We start from the raw sequence: 16960 nt of genomic DNA on the forward strand, positions 1-16960 counted from the left end.
TACATTATATGTTAAAAAAAAAAAAAAAAAGAAGAAGAAGAAGAAGATAGGAAGGGAAAAATGAAGGGGGGGAAATCGGAGGGGGAGATGAACCATAAGAGACTATGGACTCTGAGAAACAAACTGAGGGTTCTAGAGGGGAGGAGGGTGGGGGGATGGGTTAGCTGGGTGATGGCTATTAAAGAGGGCACGTATTGAATGGAGCACTGGGTGTTATATGCAAACAATGAATCATGGAACACTACATCAAAAACTAATGATGTAATGTATGGTGATTAACATAACATAATAAAATAAAAAAAAAGAAAGATTTTCAAATTATGCACATTTGTTTTCTCTCTGGGACTTACACAACTCTTTTCTGAAAAGAATATTTGTGCTCTGTCCTGAATGGCAGAGAAGTAAAAGAGACAAATAACATATTTAATAATTTCTTCCATAAATTTCTTCCATAAATTTTCTTAAATGTTCTAGTATATGTTTCCTCTCATTTAGAACTGACTGAAGATTATAAGTGTATTGTGCTTTGCTGAAAATGATCTACATCATTTAGTAGAGAGGCTAGATTTTATTTTCTATCACCCATTCAATCATCTCTCAAGATAGCACTTCATTTTTGTTCTATGGTCATCTCTTTCTCTTTTTTGGGTGTGCGTGTTATCTGTGTGTGTGTGATCTCATTCTTGTTTTTGTTTTTACAGCTCTGATGATCTTATAAGGAATGATAAAATAAGGTTGCATTAATCCATTGATTACATCTTTAAATTTCCCTTGGTTAGAGGTGTGAGCTGTTTTCTGTGTATAATTACCATTAAAGCCATTTAAAGTTATTGACTTAAAAAGATGGGAAAGAGAACCTTTACTTTGATTTAAATGAGCTAGCTTTGATATTTACTTGTTTGTAGATCATGTCAGTCATTTTTTGTAGCTTGTTAAAATAAGGAATTTTTAAGAGATAGTTTATTAAATGACAGTGAAATTGGCATAGATATTACAACTTAGCTATGATAATCAGGTGCTAAACTTATTAAAATGTAATATCAATATTTGATCTAAAGTGGATTCCAGTGGGACATTTTCCTAAAACCTAAATTGTGTAGAGTCGGAATTTATACACACTTTTCTACTTCATATCTAACTCATTTTAATCCAATCTATTTTACATTTTCTAGATATCAGTAAAATTAGACCGTCAATTAAAATTTCATGGTCTGCAGTATTATCTTTAGACAGAACTGGAAGCAATACTCCAGTTAATAATCTAACTATAAAAATAGCAGTATTGCTCTAGTTTCAGCAATAAGAAATTATAATTGCTCAATGTCCTAATTTCTTTTAGTTTAAGAAATTTAGCTATTGCTAATCTTCTGCATCCTCAAACTTTGTGATGGGCTATGGTTGATATCAAACAAACAAATAAAAATAGAGACTTAGTCATTTTTGAATCATGTGGGATCTATGTATACAGATTTGTTTTCTGTATGTAGGTTAACCAATGATTGGATATATATTAGATTCACTGTAGTCATAACTAGATGTGGATGCTAATCTCTATTATATTTAGGAGGTTTATAATAAACAGGTTATCACATGCAACGCAGGAAAGCAAGGATAAAAACATTCCACATTAGTCTTTCTGTAGTTCCTCAGAATGACATAAAATTTGAAATACATTTCAGGTAAAAGAGTCCTATAAGTTCATTTCATTGGTAGTCCATCTTCCTGGTATTTCATTCATAATAACGCATCAAGTAGAAGGCAAAGGGTATGAAATCAGGCAAATGGGTAGACTATAACTTTTGTTTTCTGTTTATGCCCCTAATATTCCCTGACAGTAGGAAGAATGAAATGTTGGATGTTCAATCACTTCATATAGTGTTCCTTCAACTTATCAGTTAACCTTGAAATGCTTACATATATTGGTAGTTCAGTTTTCCACATGTTCTATTTTCTAATGTCACCATAAAATCTACCAATGTCACCTGACTGTCAGACACAGTTTGTACTAGCGAATTCCTACCTTTTATATGCCCAGGATGCAATTAGAGGAGTAGTTTAGTACATTACAAATGCCAACTATTAATTTTTCAAAAGTTGAATGGTCATGATACATCTACACATGTAAATGTCTTTAAATTCTAATTTTTACAGAACATTTTAAATGCAAATGCCTTAATTTGTGATTTAATCATCTAAATAGAATACTAAGCTTTGGTAATTTTGGGGAAATTTTTCTATTCAATAGTGCAAACAGTTGAAATATTCTAATTAAGTGAATATTTGAGAATAGAGACTGGGGAGTAAGGGTGTTTATCGCTCATGAGAAAATATGCATATGGACTCTCTGAAGGTGAGAGTATTAGTCTCCAATATTAAAGGTTATTCTGTACAAAGCTATATCTATATACATATATAAAATAAGTAAACTGCTCAAGTTTGTGCTCTTAGTAACTATATTATTAGTAAACTATGCTTTGGAAACTGAAGTGAAAGAGCACTTGCTCAAATAGCTGCTTTCTGGTCCAAAGAGAAAGACGGGTTGGAATCTGGGCCCTACACTACCTAGTGGGTAACTTGAGTACATTATTGCTTCTTTCCTTGTCTCAATTTCCTCATCAGGAAACTTGGGGATGGTAACAATAGTGAGCCCAGAGGTTTGACTTAAGGATTCAATGAGCTGACATTTATTATTCAATTAGTAGAGGGCCTGTGTAGAGTTGACCTGTAATAATAACCTCCGTGGATTTTGACCACTGAGTTTATTCATAGAGAAGTATGTCCTTGGTAATTATCACCCTATTTCTCTTATTTCTATTATAACATCTAACATCGTGCCTAGAACTCAGTAGGTATTAGTAAGTATTAGTAGGGATTAGTAAGTATTTGCTAAGTAAGTTTAGAAGAAAGAGTTAGCATTGTTCCATTTCCATTTATATATTTAAATTGCTATTAAATTTTCTTTTCAATTCCTTTTATGTATTTCACCCATCCTCCACCTGCCTCACCTCTGGTGACCACCAGTTTGTTCTCTGTATTTAAGATGCTTTTTTTGTTTGTCTCTTTCTTTCTTTGTTCTGTTTCTTACATTCCACATGTGAGAGAAAATCATATGGTATTTGTCTTTTTCTGAGTAGTTCACTTAGTATTATACTCTGTAGGTCCATTCCTATTCTTGCAAATGGCAAGATCTTTTTTTTTTTTCTGAGTAATATTCCATTGTGTATGTACCACACCTTCTTTATCCATTCTTCCATGGATGGACACTTGGGTTGCTTCCCTGTCTTGGCTATTAAAAGTAATGCTGCAATAAATATAAGATTGCATGTATCTTTTTGCATTTGTGTTTTTGTTTTCTTTGGTAAATACCTAGTGGTAGAATTACTGCATCATATGATAATTCTATTTTTAATTTTTTGAGGAAACTCCATACTATTTTCCACAGTGGCTGCACCAGTTTGCATTCCCAACAATACTGCACGAGGGTTGTTTTTCTCCACATCCCTGCCAACATTTGTCATTTCTTGTCTTTTTTATTTTACCCATTCTGACAGGTATGAGGTAATGTCTCATTGTGATTTTAATTTGCATTTCCCCAATGATTAGTGATATTGAGATCTTTTCATGTTTCTGTTGGCTATTTGTATGTCTTCTTTGGAAAAATATCTATTCAGATACCCTGTCCACTTTTAAATAGGATTATTTGGATTTTTTTTGGTGTTGATGTGTATAAGTTCTTTATATATGTTGGGTATTAACCACTTATTGGGTTATATCATTTGCAAATATCTTCTCCCATTCAGTAGGTTGACTTGTCATTTTATTGATGGTTTCCTTTGCTGTGCAAAAGCTTTTTATTTTGGTATTGTCAATAGTCTAATTTTACTTTTGTTTCCCTTGCCAGGGGAGACATAGCGAAAAAAATGTTTCTATGACTAATGTCATAGAAGTTACTGCATATATTTTTGTCTAGGAGTTTTATAGTTTCAAGTCTCACATTTAGGATTTTATCCATTTTTAGTTTATTTTTGTGTATAGTGTAAGAAAGTGGTCCAGCTTCATTCTTTTGCATGTAGCTGTCCAGTTTTCCCTGCACCATTTGTTGAAGAGATTGACTTTTCCTCATTGCATATTCTTTCCCTCCTTTGTCATGGATTAATTGACCATATAATCACAGGTTTATTCCTAGGCTTTCTATTCCGTTTCTAAATTGCTATTGAATTTTTAGAAGCCGTACCACATTAAATGATGCTCACATATTTTCATTTAGGCTTTTATTGTCTATAAGCAGTATGATCTCTGTATTAGGTCCTAATATAAATATAAATATATATTATATGTAATCAATCACTTGATTGCCTTATGCTTCCCTCTCTATAACTATATTCTCTTTGCTAATTATTCACAAAAATCTTTATTTTTAATACTAGAATGTTTTCTCAAATTTTTTGATAGTCAAGCTTATCTATATTTGTGGCTGTGTTTTGTTTTAAACACCAAAGAAGCTTATATGAAATCAAGATAGAATATTTTAATATATTTTATTAATATGTTCTTTCCATCCCTCCAGATACCATTTTAAACTACCTTTTAGAATATTTCAAAAGAAGAATAAAAAAAGTCAGTCTTTATCTTTCTCTATGAATATTACCAAAATCATGAATTAAAATGTTTCAGCTAATTTTTATAGGTGCTTTCTTCCTTACCTGAAAATGTCAGCTGTTTAGTACAGTTTGATTTTAGTTGGTTGTTCTTTCTTTCTTTTATGTTAATCATTTCTGCTAAGCCATATTTTAATATGTGACAGAACTTGAAATTCTCACTTTTTTTTTTTTTTTTTACTATTTTTTGTTTAATAATTCTGCATAAAATTAGGGCTATGATTATGTGGTTTGATTCCATCTATGTTATCAGAGATTAAGTTTTCTTACTATATTTTACCATCTCTTATTAATTTAAAAAAATAAATGATAAGTTGAAATATTCATACTATTTATCATATTATAAAATTTCTAGTTATAGTTAAATCTCTGGCTTTCGATATCCTAGGTTGTTATGGAGAATTATTTTCTTTTAATCATCTGTTTTTAATAAGTGATAAGTCAGTTTGGTTGCTAATTTGGTTATTTTTAGAAAATATTTGAATCTAACCTTTTTTTATCTTTTATACATTTTTGCATATTGATCTTAGGAAAACAGTATGGATTCTTGCTTAGAAATAAAGATAATCTTTACAGACTGAAGTTTAACTTATAATTAATTGATCAATGCTTCTCAGACCTTATTGTGCATACTGATCAGTGGATATCTTGTTAAAATGCAGAGTTTGGTTCAGTAGGTCTGGGATGAGACCACATTGTGAAAAAGCAAACACAGATGACTATTCTAAGGGCATCTAATGATGACTCAACAGGAACTTCTTGAACATCAAAATTAACATGGAGAATTAGTCTACTCAAGTAACTATGGATGGTTCTGGAAAGAGGATGAGTGCTAGAGATAATATAGAGATAATATAGAGATATATAACTTTCAATTCATTCTCTAATACTTATTAGCTATTTACTCTTGGACAGATTGTAATTTTTCTTGGCCTGCATTTTCAGTATTTCGAACAGTACTAGGCACTTGAGAAATATTGGTTGACTGATTAAGATTTCAACAGAAATAATCAATTTCAGTGATGACAATTTCAATTTAACAAACATTATTGAACATATACCATAAGCCTGAAAAGGGTAGTAATATCAAACCACTTTTTACATGAATTGTTCTTTTCTGAAAGCTAAGTGAAAAATTATATGACATACAAACACTGGCATTACTAGCTGGGACATTTGTCTGATGGACTTTAGATATCAGCAGATATATATTTTATATCACTTAAATTGTCTTATTGGCCAAAATTTAACATTTCTATGTTGCTGAAAATTCCTAGTTTTTCCTAAATTCTAGAGATAAGTAATGCACCCAAATACTTCTCACATTGATCTCTTCTAATTAAATCAGTTACAGAATTATATTTGGCCAGGAGTTTGCTGCGTATTAGAATAGCTTTACTACTACTGTGTCATTAATGGTATGATTCAACTGTTAATGTAAATTGCGACCAAGAAATCTAGACATTTCAGAAAATAAATGAGATATCAAATGTCTGCTGTTGGAGAGTACTCCAAGATAATGACTTAAACAAAAATCTGATTATATGCCATGGAACATTCTAAATCCAGATGTGGCCCCAGCTTCTCACTTGATGACAGAATGTGGAACACATCATTAATAATAAACCCAACATCAGAAGCTGGCTTCATACAAATTGTAGTTGGCTGATATTCTCTTGGTTTCAAATTGGGTAATTAATTATATTAGCTACATTTTGTGTGATACACATATTAGGCACAATGATATGTTTGCAATGAAACAAATACTGTTTGGTATTGTTAATGGATATGACATGCATGGCAATTGTTATGTCTTTCTTTCTTTTAAAATTATTGTTGTGACAAATTAGTTTTCATCACTTATTTTTGTACAACCCTGACTACCTACTAGTGTTTTAAGAGCCGTGTTTTTAAAAAGTTGCTAATTATGTTTATGAGACATAAAACGGGGCACATGCTTTAATTTTTCCTTTTTTCCTTTTTTTTTGCCTCCTTATTAAAACATTTAATGGTGATTTTGTCAAGAAACCAATCTTGGGCTTTCCCTGATTACATCAGTGGTCTGATAATTTGCTTTTGATTACTTCTGAGTTTCAGAGAAAACGTAAGAATCATTTTATGAAAGATTAGAACTTCTTAAACAGCTATCCCTTCATTATGTGCTATGTGATTGCATGTATATTAGGACGATTTAATGCAGTCTGATTCATGAAAGCTTCATTCTCTCTATGATAGGCCACGTATCAGGATAAGCCTGGGCCCTTTGGCTATGAAACCACGTAGATGATTCCTTCAATTCACTAGCTTTGGTAAATACTGGCATTGAGAATCTTGTTGTTTGGTCGCTGAAAGTGCTAAGTAAGAGCAGGCTTATAAAGCTAGATTAAACAATGTGAAAGTTAGCTCACATTTCTCTAACGCCAAGTTCAAAATTTTCACCAGAGAGTTGACTTTTCAAAATGCATAGTGAATAGTTGAATTTGTTATTAATCCAGCAAATGGGCATTGTAGCATCAAGCATCCCTTTTATTTTTAATGGGCTTCAAAATCAACAATAATTCAAGTGATAGTATGATAATTATCAATACTGTGTCAGAATAAAAGCAAGTATCATTTATTCTACTACAGGGGTTCAGAGATTGCTCACAATCAAGAAGAGGATAAAAGGAAAGGAATATGCCCATGGTTTTAGTAATGTTTTAAAATGAAAATAAATGGTTAAGGCTTATTTTAAGAGCCTTACTTCTGTTAATTATGCATTTTCTTTTTAGAGTGTTTCTCTCAGAGGATGGCAGCCTCAAGATATATAACGTTACTAGGTCAGATGCCGGATCATATACTTGCGTAGCTACAAATCAGTTTGGCGTTGCAAAGAACACCGGCAGCCTAGTCGTAAAAGGTATTTTATTATCTTCATTTGTGCTTGATGAACACTGGAGACATGTATGCATATCACAACCTCTATCGTAATGTCAAACCTGTATCATAGTGTATATGTGAAATATTTGATTTCACAATTTATTTAAGAGTTGTGTTCCCATATTCATATTCATTAATAGTATGTTTACTTTGCCAGTGGGATACCATGGCAGATGTGAATACTTTGGCAGTTGAAATGCTGTCAGTGGGTAATTAAACAGAATTAAAACCGGCACCTAAAACATTTGAATTTTCACAAATGCCTTAGTGTAGGGAGCTATGGACATTTTGATAAAGTCAGTTGATAATATTTTTCTTGGTTAAATTTCCTTCAGAAACTCTCATTTTGTATGAAATTTTTACCATGGATATAAGATTGCCAAGTACCTAACCAGTTCATTTATTTATATAACTCTAGTGCATAGCTAGTGAGATGCAGACCCTCTTGCATACACTTTAGTGAGTAGTTTGTTTCAAGGAGAAAAAAAAAATTAAAATATCTGTGTCTGTGTAAGTCATTATTATAGTCCCATCACAGTAAACCTATAAGCTCACATAATTTGTGATGATAAAACTGCATACTCTATTCTTCAGACTTTTAAGCTACTATCAATACAAATGTACCTCCATATATCACCAAGGGACATAATTAGTATTCAAGTATCTATTCCCCATCTTTGCTACTTTACTTTGTTGAATCTCAGCTCATAAAACTAGTATGTTTACTGGAAGACATGCCACTTTTATCATTTCATTGCCTCCTGGATGGTTAAAATGACAGTCTTGATAAAATAGTTTGAACAGCTAATTAAGCCCAAATAATTAAATTCAGCAATCAGTGCTTTATCAGCATTTCTATTAAAATAAATATATTAAATAAAAAGTAGTTAGCTACTACACTTCAACTACCCTTTAAAATGTCTCAAGGAAAAAAAATACCTACCTTTATCCCTGGAAGATATTTTTGCCAACATTGTCTTAAGCATATTACATTATGCCTGCTGACAATTGTCTGAAACACTCAGGGGTAATGTGATTGATGTAACTTGTGTCAAAATCTCACCAGTGTGGCACATTTTGAAAAACTTTACTTCCTTAAGATTGGATTGTCATCAGATTTTTAAGACAGAGATGGACTTACCATTTCAAGGAATATGCTGTAACTATATCTAATGATAGGATATGTCTCCAGCAAATGTTTGGTACTACCCACATACTGAAAAACATAAATACTTTTCAGCAGTAAGGAAAAACAAAAGAGGAGATTTATTCCCTCATTTCAAATTAAGAAGGTGCAGCTCGTAGGCATTCATTTTAAAAATATGAAGAAGGTTAAAATATGGTGGAGGACATCACAGTTAATTTTTCCAAGAATGGAGAAATCCAGAGGGAATTAAAACATAAAGTGTAAAGGATAGAAGGTATCGGTAGTAGAAATGTAGTTTCTCAATGAAAGTTTCCGCAGAATACTGGTGATCCAATAGGTGGACCAATGGTTTTACTGCTAAAATACAGTGACGGGCATCCTTTTATCCCAGAGATTCTGGTGATAAAAAAGTTATTGGATACATCGGACTGAATGAATAGTTTCTCTTCCTCAAATGTTTCAAACATTTGGCATCATGATGCTGCCCTTTAGCAAAAAATGGGAGAAAAATAAAAGGAGGAGGCTCACATAAATATGTAACTCTGGAGAAGCTGGACCATGCTTACTTCTCAAGGTAGCAGTTGGATATTTCAGATATGTAACATAGCCATGTTCTTTGCTAGATAGGTTCCCAGTTCTTCGGATAGAAACAAGTTCATCTGTAATTTGGGGTAGTCCATAAAACACACGATCAACTCTCTCTACAAGGGAGAAAATAACTAAGTAAGATTGCTCAGTTTAATACAAAATGAAACAAAGCAAAACACAAAAACTCGATGTAGTTTTATTTATTTCTAGTGTTGTTTGCTGGGGCTATTGAAACAAAATTATCGCAATCTGCATTCCTGGTCACCTTAATCTTTTCCGCTCTTCCTTCCTTGGTAGGATTTTTCATTTTCTTATATACTATATGCTTCACTTATTTTTCATGTCTATGTTTTTTTCTCCCTCTTTCCCTTCCTCTAGAAAGAAGCATAAAGAAGGCAGGAATGTCACAAATCCTAGAATAGTCCTGGGAACTGTATGTGTTCAATAAATAATTATTGATTGAGTGAAATGATTTTATCTTACACTCTTAAGTTCTTAGATAATCTCTGTTCTGATTTCCTTGCTCTAAAATATGAAGGTTTTCTATTTCTCAGGGGTTAAGCTTAGGATACTTTGCAATGAAGAACATCAAAGGAAAATAATGAACTTCTAAAATGTTTTCACTTTCCCTATTTTAGGGTTTGTAGTTATGTATTTCTGATACAAAGAGAACTCCTTACTTGGCAAAGGGGAACAAATGTGAAGCTACATGAAAATCCTACAGACTTCATGGAGAGAACTCACTGTTCCAATATTTTCAGCACAAGGAAGAGAATCATTTACATATGCAAACAGGGCATATATCAGTATGCATGAATATCAAGTAATTTTCGCTCATTTATATCTAATAATGAGAAGGAAATTGTGTTTGTTATTTTTAATCTTCATGAAATACCCACATTCCATTTTAAGGGGGATCTATGTGCTTCTTTGCCATTGACAAGAACCACATTATAAAGAAACATGTACATACACAGTAACACAAAAACATACATTTAAAAATAACTACATAAACACAAAATGTGTACAGTACAAATAAAAGCATCTCTAGAAACCTGATTTTTTATTGATCTGTATTCTATGATTTTTTTATTAAACCATTGGATTGCTATGTAAATACAGGTCTAAGATAAATCTGTCATTAGCATATCCTCTTAACTGGACTTCTATTGCTAATTCTCTTTCAAGTAGGAATGTTAAAGCTATTCCTGACAAAGAATTATTATTTTACAACCTACAAATTTGAAGCTTTAATCTGAGAAAGAATTATAATAATATGCATTGATTCAACCATTTTCCTGACTATTAAGAGTGTAGTCATCTGGTTGTTTAAGATGATTTAATGTGTGTGTGTGTGTGTGTGTGTGTGTGTGTGTGTGTGTTTGTATTTTCTAGTCTATGATGTTCATCTGATTGTCATTACAGAGTCAAATATAATTTTGTTTCTCACACCAAAATCAGCATATAGTGACCTTACTGGAAATAAGGTGGTAAGGAGCAAATGAGAAAAATTTCAGTAAAGCTGAAGAAACAATCATCTCTCTTTGAATTGACTTATCAGCCTCAGTCATGCAAGAAATGTTGTTGTTAGATAACATGTAAAAAGATAATAGTTACAAGAGTAAGATATTTTCCAGCTTAGTTTTGGCTGATATGGCTTATCTGTGTTAAGAGGATTCTGAAGTTATCTGCACTGTATGTCAGAGATTTCTATTTCACTCATACAGCAGGGATAAAGCCACTTTCCATTCAAACATCGGGAGTGCAATTAGCATCAGCCTTGCCAGAGCCTCAGAAGATGCCCGGTGTAATCTGAGGACATGTTCCATAGGCACAAACAAGAAATCGAAAGAGAGAGAGTTTAGGTGTTTTCATTTTGGAGGACTTGCCTAAAATTACAGTGTGTGCATACACTTAAGAAGTATATGAAAATCACATAAAAGGGGAAATTATTTGATCTGGCATTTGAAAAATTATTAAAAAGCAGAGTAACAGTAGGCTATAAAAATGATCTTGTTTGCAGGCAACATTTGTCTTTGTTTCCCCACTGGAGAAGTTTTGGATGTTCAATTATAGGCCTCATTGCTTCAGCATTATTTTCAACTGAAATGTCGGAACTTGGAAAAGCATATCTAATGTGCAAATTAAGTTTATTGCTGCTCATTTAGTTGTTTATTCTTTGTGATAGAAGTCTTTATTATACCAGCATGGAGAGTGGCCTATCCGTTTTCTCCAGCAGAAGAATGGTGTGCACCATTATGGTTCTATATTTACGAAGAGAAATACCAAGATAGGTAGATAATTGGGGGCTTTGTGGCTTCAACAGGCAGTTTAAAGGATTTGAGGTGTTGAGCCCAGCTTTATTGAGAAGCTCAGCTTTATTGAATAAACCAACAGTACAATTTCACAGAAATGACAAAGCACATTGGAATACATTGGTCATATTTTAGTGGCTGAAAAAGGCACTGCAGAGAAGTCTCCCAGTACTGCTAATATTTTCCTCGGAATGTTTAATTATGTACTCCAGTTTTCCACAAAGAATGATTTAAAGCATTTTTATAGAAAGGAAGCTTTGATTTAAAAATTATTAGTGGAAGCATTTAATTTTTCAGGTGAAAAAATACATAGTGAATTTGTATGCTGACCAGGAATTTTCTTTCCCCCACCAATATTGAAAATAATGCTGAGTGAACTCTTGACACTTGAATTCCGTAATCCCTTCAAGTAAAAATGTAAAAAAGAAAAAAAAGAAAGAAAGAAAGAAAAAAGATAACAACAAAGAAAACCCCCAAAACATTTATTTAAGCAAATACAATATCAATGTTATTTTGGTCTTCGTAACAATTTAGTCCACAGTCTTTTAAAAATGTAGCACATACTACTCAGATAAAATTTCCAGGTATGTTGAACAGTGGTTTTTTTTTTTTTATTATAATATATAATGTAAAGGAGAGAGATTAATGAACTTCACGTTTTCACCTTTTGTTTTTTATTGTTCCAGACATTTTTCATTGAACAAATTAAACCTAAATTGGTTAAAGTTTTGTTTAGTTTTGCTTATTCTTAATAAAAACAGGGAGTGTATAGCTAGTCTTTCAAGCTAAGTAGAGGAAGCCAGACAGATGAGTGTACACCACTTAAAGTCACAAAGAGCACAGATTTTGGAATTAAATTAACTAGCTCTATTACTAACTAGCATGAGACCTTGAAGAGTTTGTTTTTACCATTACTGGTGGTGTATTCTTTATTACTATTATTATTAACCACCACTTATCAAATATATACTGTGTTCCAAGCACCTGTGGTAGGTGCTTTATGTACATTATCTCAATGATCCCTCACAACACTGTGAAGCAAATATCATTATCTCTTTCACACAAGGGGAGACCGAGGCATAGATTGCTAAAACGACGTGAGCATGGCCTTTGTATTAGTAAGTGACAGAACTTTTTTTCATCTTCCAGTTGAATGTATGTAATAATAACTGCCTGAGACACATGCAGTTTTACATGACACTATTTCAAGTCCAGTGGAAATAAAAACAGAGTAATTTGCAAAATGTAGTACTTTTCCTAAATCAGCTTTCACTTATTAGAGTTCAGTATCTGTCTATACTCTTTTCCATTTGAGGTGAACTTCACACGTAATGAAATACACAAATCTTAAGTATCTTCGCTGAATTTTGGCAAGTGCCTATACCTATGTATCCCAAACTCTACCAAATATAGAATGTTAACATCACCCTTTAGAACATTCCTTCATGCCCCTTCGTAATCCCTCAATTCCTGCTCCCACCCGACTTACAGGAGCAACTACTGTTAGGGCTCTTTTCTGCCACTAACTTCATACAAATGTCATCATACAGTAGATATGTTTTGGCTTCCTTCACTTGGCTTAAACCACTAGTATCTACTTTCTCTTTTGATTAAAAACGAATGAAACAAAACTTTAACCAACAGCAGGTTTAGTCTGTGCAGTAAAAAATATCTTGAACTGTAAGTATTTTTGTCTTCAGTTTACCTGTACATGTGTGTGCCCTTCGTATTTGGTTAGGAATTGGAAGTTTAGTAATATGTCCTTGATTCCATTCTGATGCTAAAAGAAACTATTAGACTCCTCTGTTGCTTGAGCCTTCTATTTCTAAAGTGGCACGGTGGTCACTTACGTTCTAGTGCCATTTTTTAGGGATAATGTATATCATTACGATGTACAAGACCCTCAGGTGCAAGTTCTGTTTTCAGTCTGTGGATCCTGAATACTCAAGGAAGCAGCTAGCAAATTCTTTCAAGCCCAAGTGAGGGATGGGCGTGGAGGAGGGTGGTGCTGAAAGGGAAAAGAGGAATCAGATGAATACAATTCACCGTGATTCTCATCTTCTCGCTTTTATTTTCTCATTTTGTCTTCCCTCACCTCCACATAAATGTTCAGAAGAAAGCATTCTCTTTCTGCTAGATCCTGTAGCCAGGCAAAATAAAATTTCCTCATTCCATTTCCTATAAAACTACAGAATTCTTCAACCTGATGTTTTACTATGGCCCAGCACAGAGTTACAGTCGGAGGACAGAGTGAACATTATCTATTTATAAGAAATATAAATACGATGCCATAAATAGTCATTGCCTATTATGTATTAACAGCTTTGAAACTGAGTAGTTGGCATATCTAATTCATTAAGCAGAATCTAGGGTGCATGCTCTTTTTAAATAGATGTCAGACCCTGTTTTTGTTTTTTTGTTTTTTTTAAAGATTTTATTTATTTATTTGAGAGAGAGAGAATGAGAGGGAGGAGGGTCAGAGGGAGAAGCAGACTCCCTGCTGAGCAGGGAGCCCAATGCGGGACTCGATCCTGGGACTCCAGGATCATGACCTGAGCCGAAGGCAGTTGCTTAACCAACTGAGCCACCCAGGTGCCCCAGACCCTGTTTTGATTACTTGTTAATATAGAAGATCTGTGTTTACATTTTACATTATAACTTGCTAGGGAATTTCTCAGTGTTAACTTGCATGATACTTAGACATATTTTCTCATTTAGACAATTCCAGTGTTAGACAATTACTTTCTCTAGACTGTTCTTTGTTTATTTCTTTTACTCTGGGGTTTTGGTAGTCTTTTCATATTTGTTCCAAATCATTTAAATATTGAGGTGAAAGATAAATGGGTAATGGTACCTGCAGGTAAACTGGAATATATTGGCTGTGGTTATTTTACGCATAATTGAAATTATGAAATTAAACTATACTCTGCCTGTATTGGAATGTACCAAGTGCTGCATGCAGATTTTCATCTGTAGAACACATATCTGAGCAGATAAAGCTTGCATTTGACTAAGAGGATAGAAAACATCCTAGCCTTATGCAAGTATATGTACAAAGAGGAAAAGCATATTATAAAGATTAAAAACTCTTCCATTTCTGGCTTGCTAGAGGAGGAAATTAAAGACTCCATCACACTGATTTCCTTATTTTTTTGCTCTCTCTGTAAAGTTTATTTCAGAGATTAGCTTTGATTTTCCTCTATTTGCTTTCCCTAGAGTTAGTAATTTTCTTGTTTTGTTTGCTTAATTTTCTATGGACTTGACAATAGTTCATTCCTCAATTTTGTCTCCATTGCCTCCCTTCACTATCAACCTGTCTTTGTGTATGAGAGCCCAGTTGCCTAAACATCATGCCTTTCTCGACATGCTCCCTCATATTGGTAGAATGCATCTTCCAATGGATTTTTGAGAAAGAATTCAAGAGGAATGCAATGTTTTGGAGTTCTTTCATGTTTGAAAATGTATTTATTCTATGCTTACATTTGATTGATGGCTTAGTTGGAAACAGAATTCTGGATTAGAAATCATTATTCTTAGCAATATGGAGATGTTACTGTGTTCTGAAAGCTGAAACCATCTTGATTCCTGATCTGTTGTTTATGACATCATTTCTGTCTGCGTGTCTCTCTCTCTCTCTCTCAGTTGTTTTTTCCCAGCGTTCCACAAATGCTTGATGATGTGCTGTGTTGGAAATCTATTTTCAGCCTTTATACTGGGCATTTGGTGCACTTTGTCATCCTGAAAACGCATACTTCTTTATTCTGGAATGTCTTCCTGGATAATTTAATAATTTATTCCATTGCTTTGTCTATAATCCCTATTATTGAAAAAGTTAGATTTCCTAAACTGCTACTCTAGTTTATGTGTGTATGTGTATGTATATATGTATATATCTGTAGTTTATTATATTTTATATATTTATATATTTAGATAGTAGATATAGTTTTTATACATATGTATATGAATTGTGTATATTTTTATTTGTTTCTCTCTCCTAGTATCCATTTTATATCCTTTTTGTTCTACCTCTGGGAATTTTTGACTTTGCTATTTTTTTTTAAATGTCTAAGTGTCCTTTTATTTTCTGACTGTTCCTTTATATAATACCTTGCATTTTTTCCCTCTCTCTGAAAATATTGCTCATAGTTTTTCTTTTATCTAGCTTGTTTTTTCCTGCATGGCCTCTGTGGTCCCAAACTGCTTTCTTCTCTTTCTTTGTTTTAATCCCTACCCTTTAGTAAGAGATATACCAGGATACTTTGTGAATCTTAGTTATCTGCTCACATTTAAGAATGGGGCACTAAAAATCTTATAGAAAGCTCTGATCAAGTGTATGTGTGTGTGTGTGGGGGGGAGCATTTAATATTGGACTTCACACTAAGACGATCTGGCCAATATATATCCTTGGAAAACTTAAACACACTATGTTTAGGATTTTCTCTTAGGTTTATCAGAGCCCTAGGACAAGTGTCCCCCACTTCCCACCCTGCTTCCCTGCCCAGAGAGCAAAGGCCCAGCAGCCAGCACCCTCAGAGCTAACTGACATTACAAGACATGGATCTCAGCCCTTACTATATACATGTTCCTTAATTTCCCTGTTTTTAGTTAAGATTCCCTCATCTTCAACTATGCTTGCTACCAAGCAGTTCAGAGACTCTCCGTTTCATATCCTCTCAGGAGAAGAATTTGCCAGTCTTCTACTGAGACGAGAAAACACTACAGAGACCCAAATGCTTCCTATTCATAAAGTCCAAAAGGGGGTTTGACACGTTCAATGAATTTTCTTCTCTGCCTTCCTCACAGCCAGCATAGGATATTGAGCTTTATGGTAGATCAGTTAGAAATCATTTCATTTCGTTCCAGTTTCTCAAATTTTGTCTCCCCTTTTGATCTCTGTTTTGGTGGATTTAGGTCTTAGGGAAAACTTCTTTTGGCTTCATTTATTAGATGTTTATAAAAAACTGAAAATAAACACTGTGTTTAATCAATTATCTTCATCAGGATATTGTATATCTTATATTTTATAGTGATACTATTTTTCTCTACTAACATTTACAAAAAGTCAAGCTTTAGTCACTTCTTGCTTAGACAAAATTTATCAAGAAATCAATAAAGCACAATTTGGTAGATAATGGCTCATGAACTCAAATCTTCCACTTGTGTTCTAGATACGATTCCCTTTCGTGTTCAGGGACAATTTCCTCTCTGCCTCTCTCTCTCTGTCTACCTCAGTCTCTCTTTCATCCATATTATTTTGTGTAACACACCATCCCCACCAGAATACTTTCATATTGTTATTCTCATCATTTTAAAAAAAGACCTTTTCTGTCCCT

General features: G+C 33.3%; 1 protein-coding gene across 1 annotated transcript in view; it reads left to right on the top strand.

The window, feature by feature from the left end:
• CNTN6 (contactin 6) overlaps positions 1-16960 on the top strand; it is a 292595-nt gene that overhangs the window by 235605 nt on the left and 40030 nt on the right. Inside the window, 1 exon segment of the mRNA XM_032411799.1 lies at positions 7430-7557. Within this exon segment, the coding sequence (XP_032267690.1) occupies positions 7430-7557 (128 nt within the window).

The sequence above is a fragment of the Phoca vitulina genome, unplaced genomic scaffold, assembly GCF_004348235.1.
Source record: "Phoca vitulina isolate PV1807 unplaced genomic scaffold, GSC_HSeal_1.0 scaffold13, whole genome shotgun sequence".
Lineage (NCBI taxonomy): Eukaryota > Metazoa > Chordata > Mammalia > Carnivora > Phocidae > Phoca > Phoca vitulina.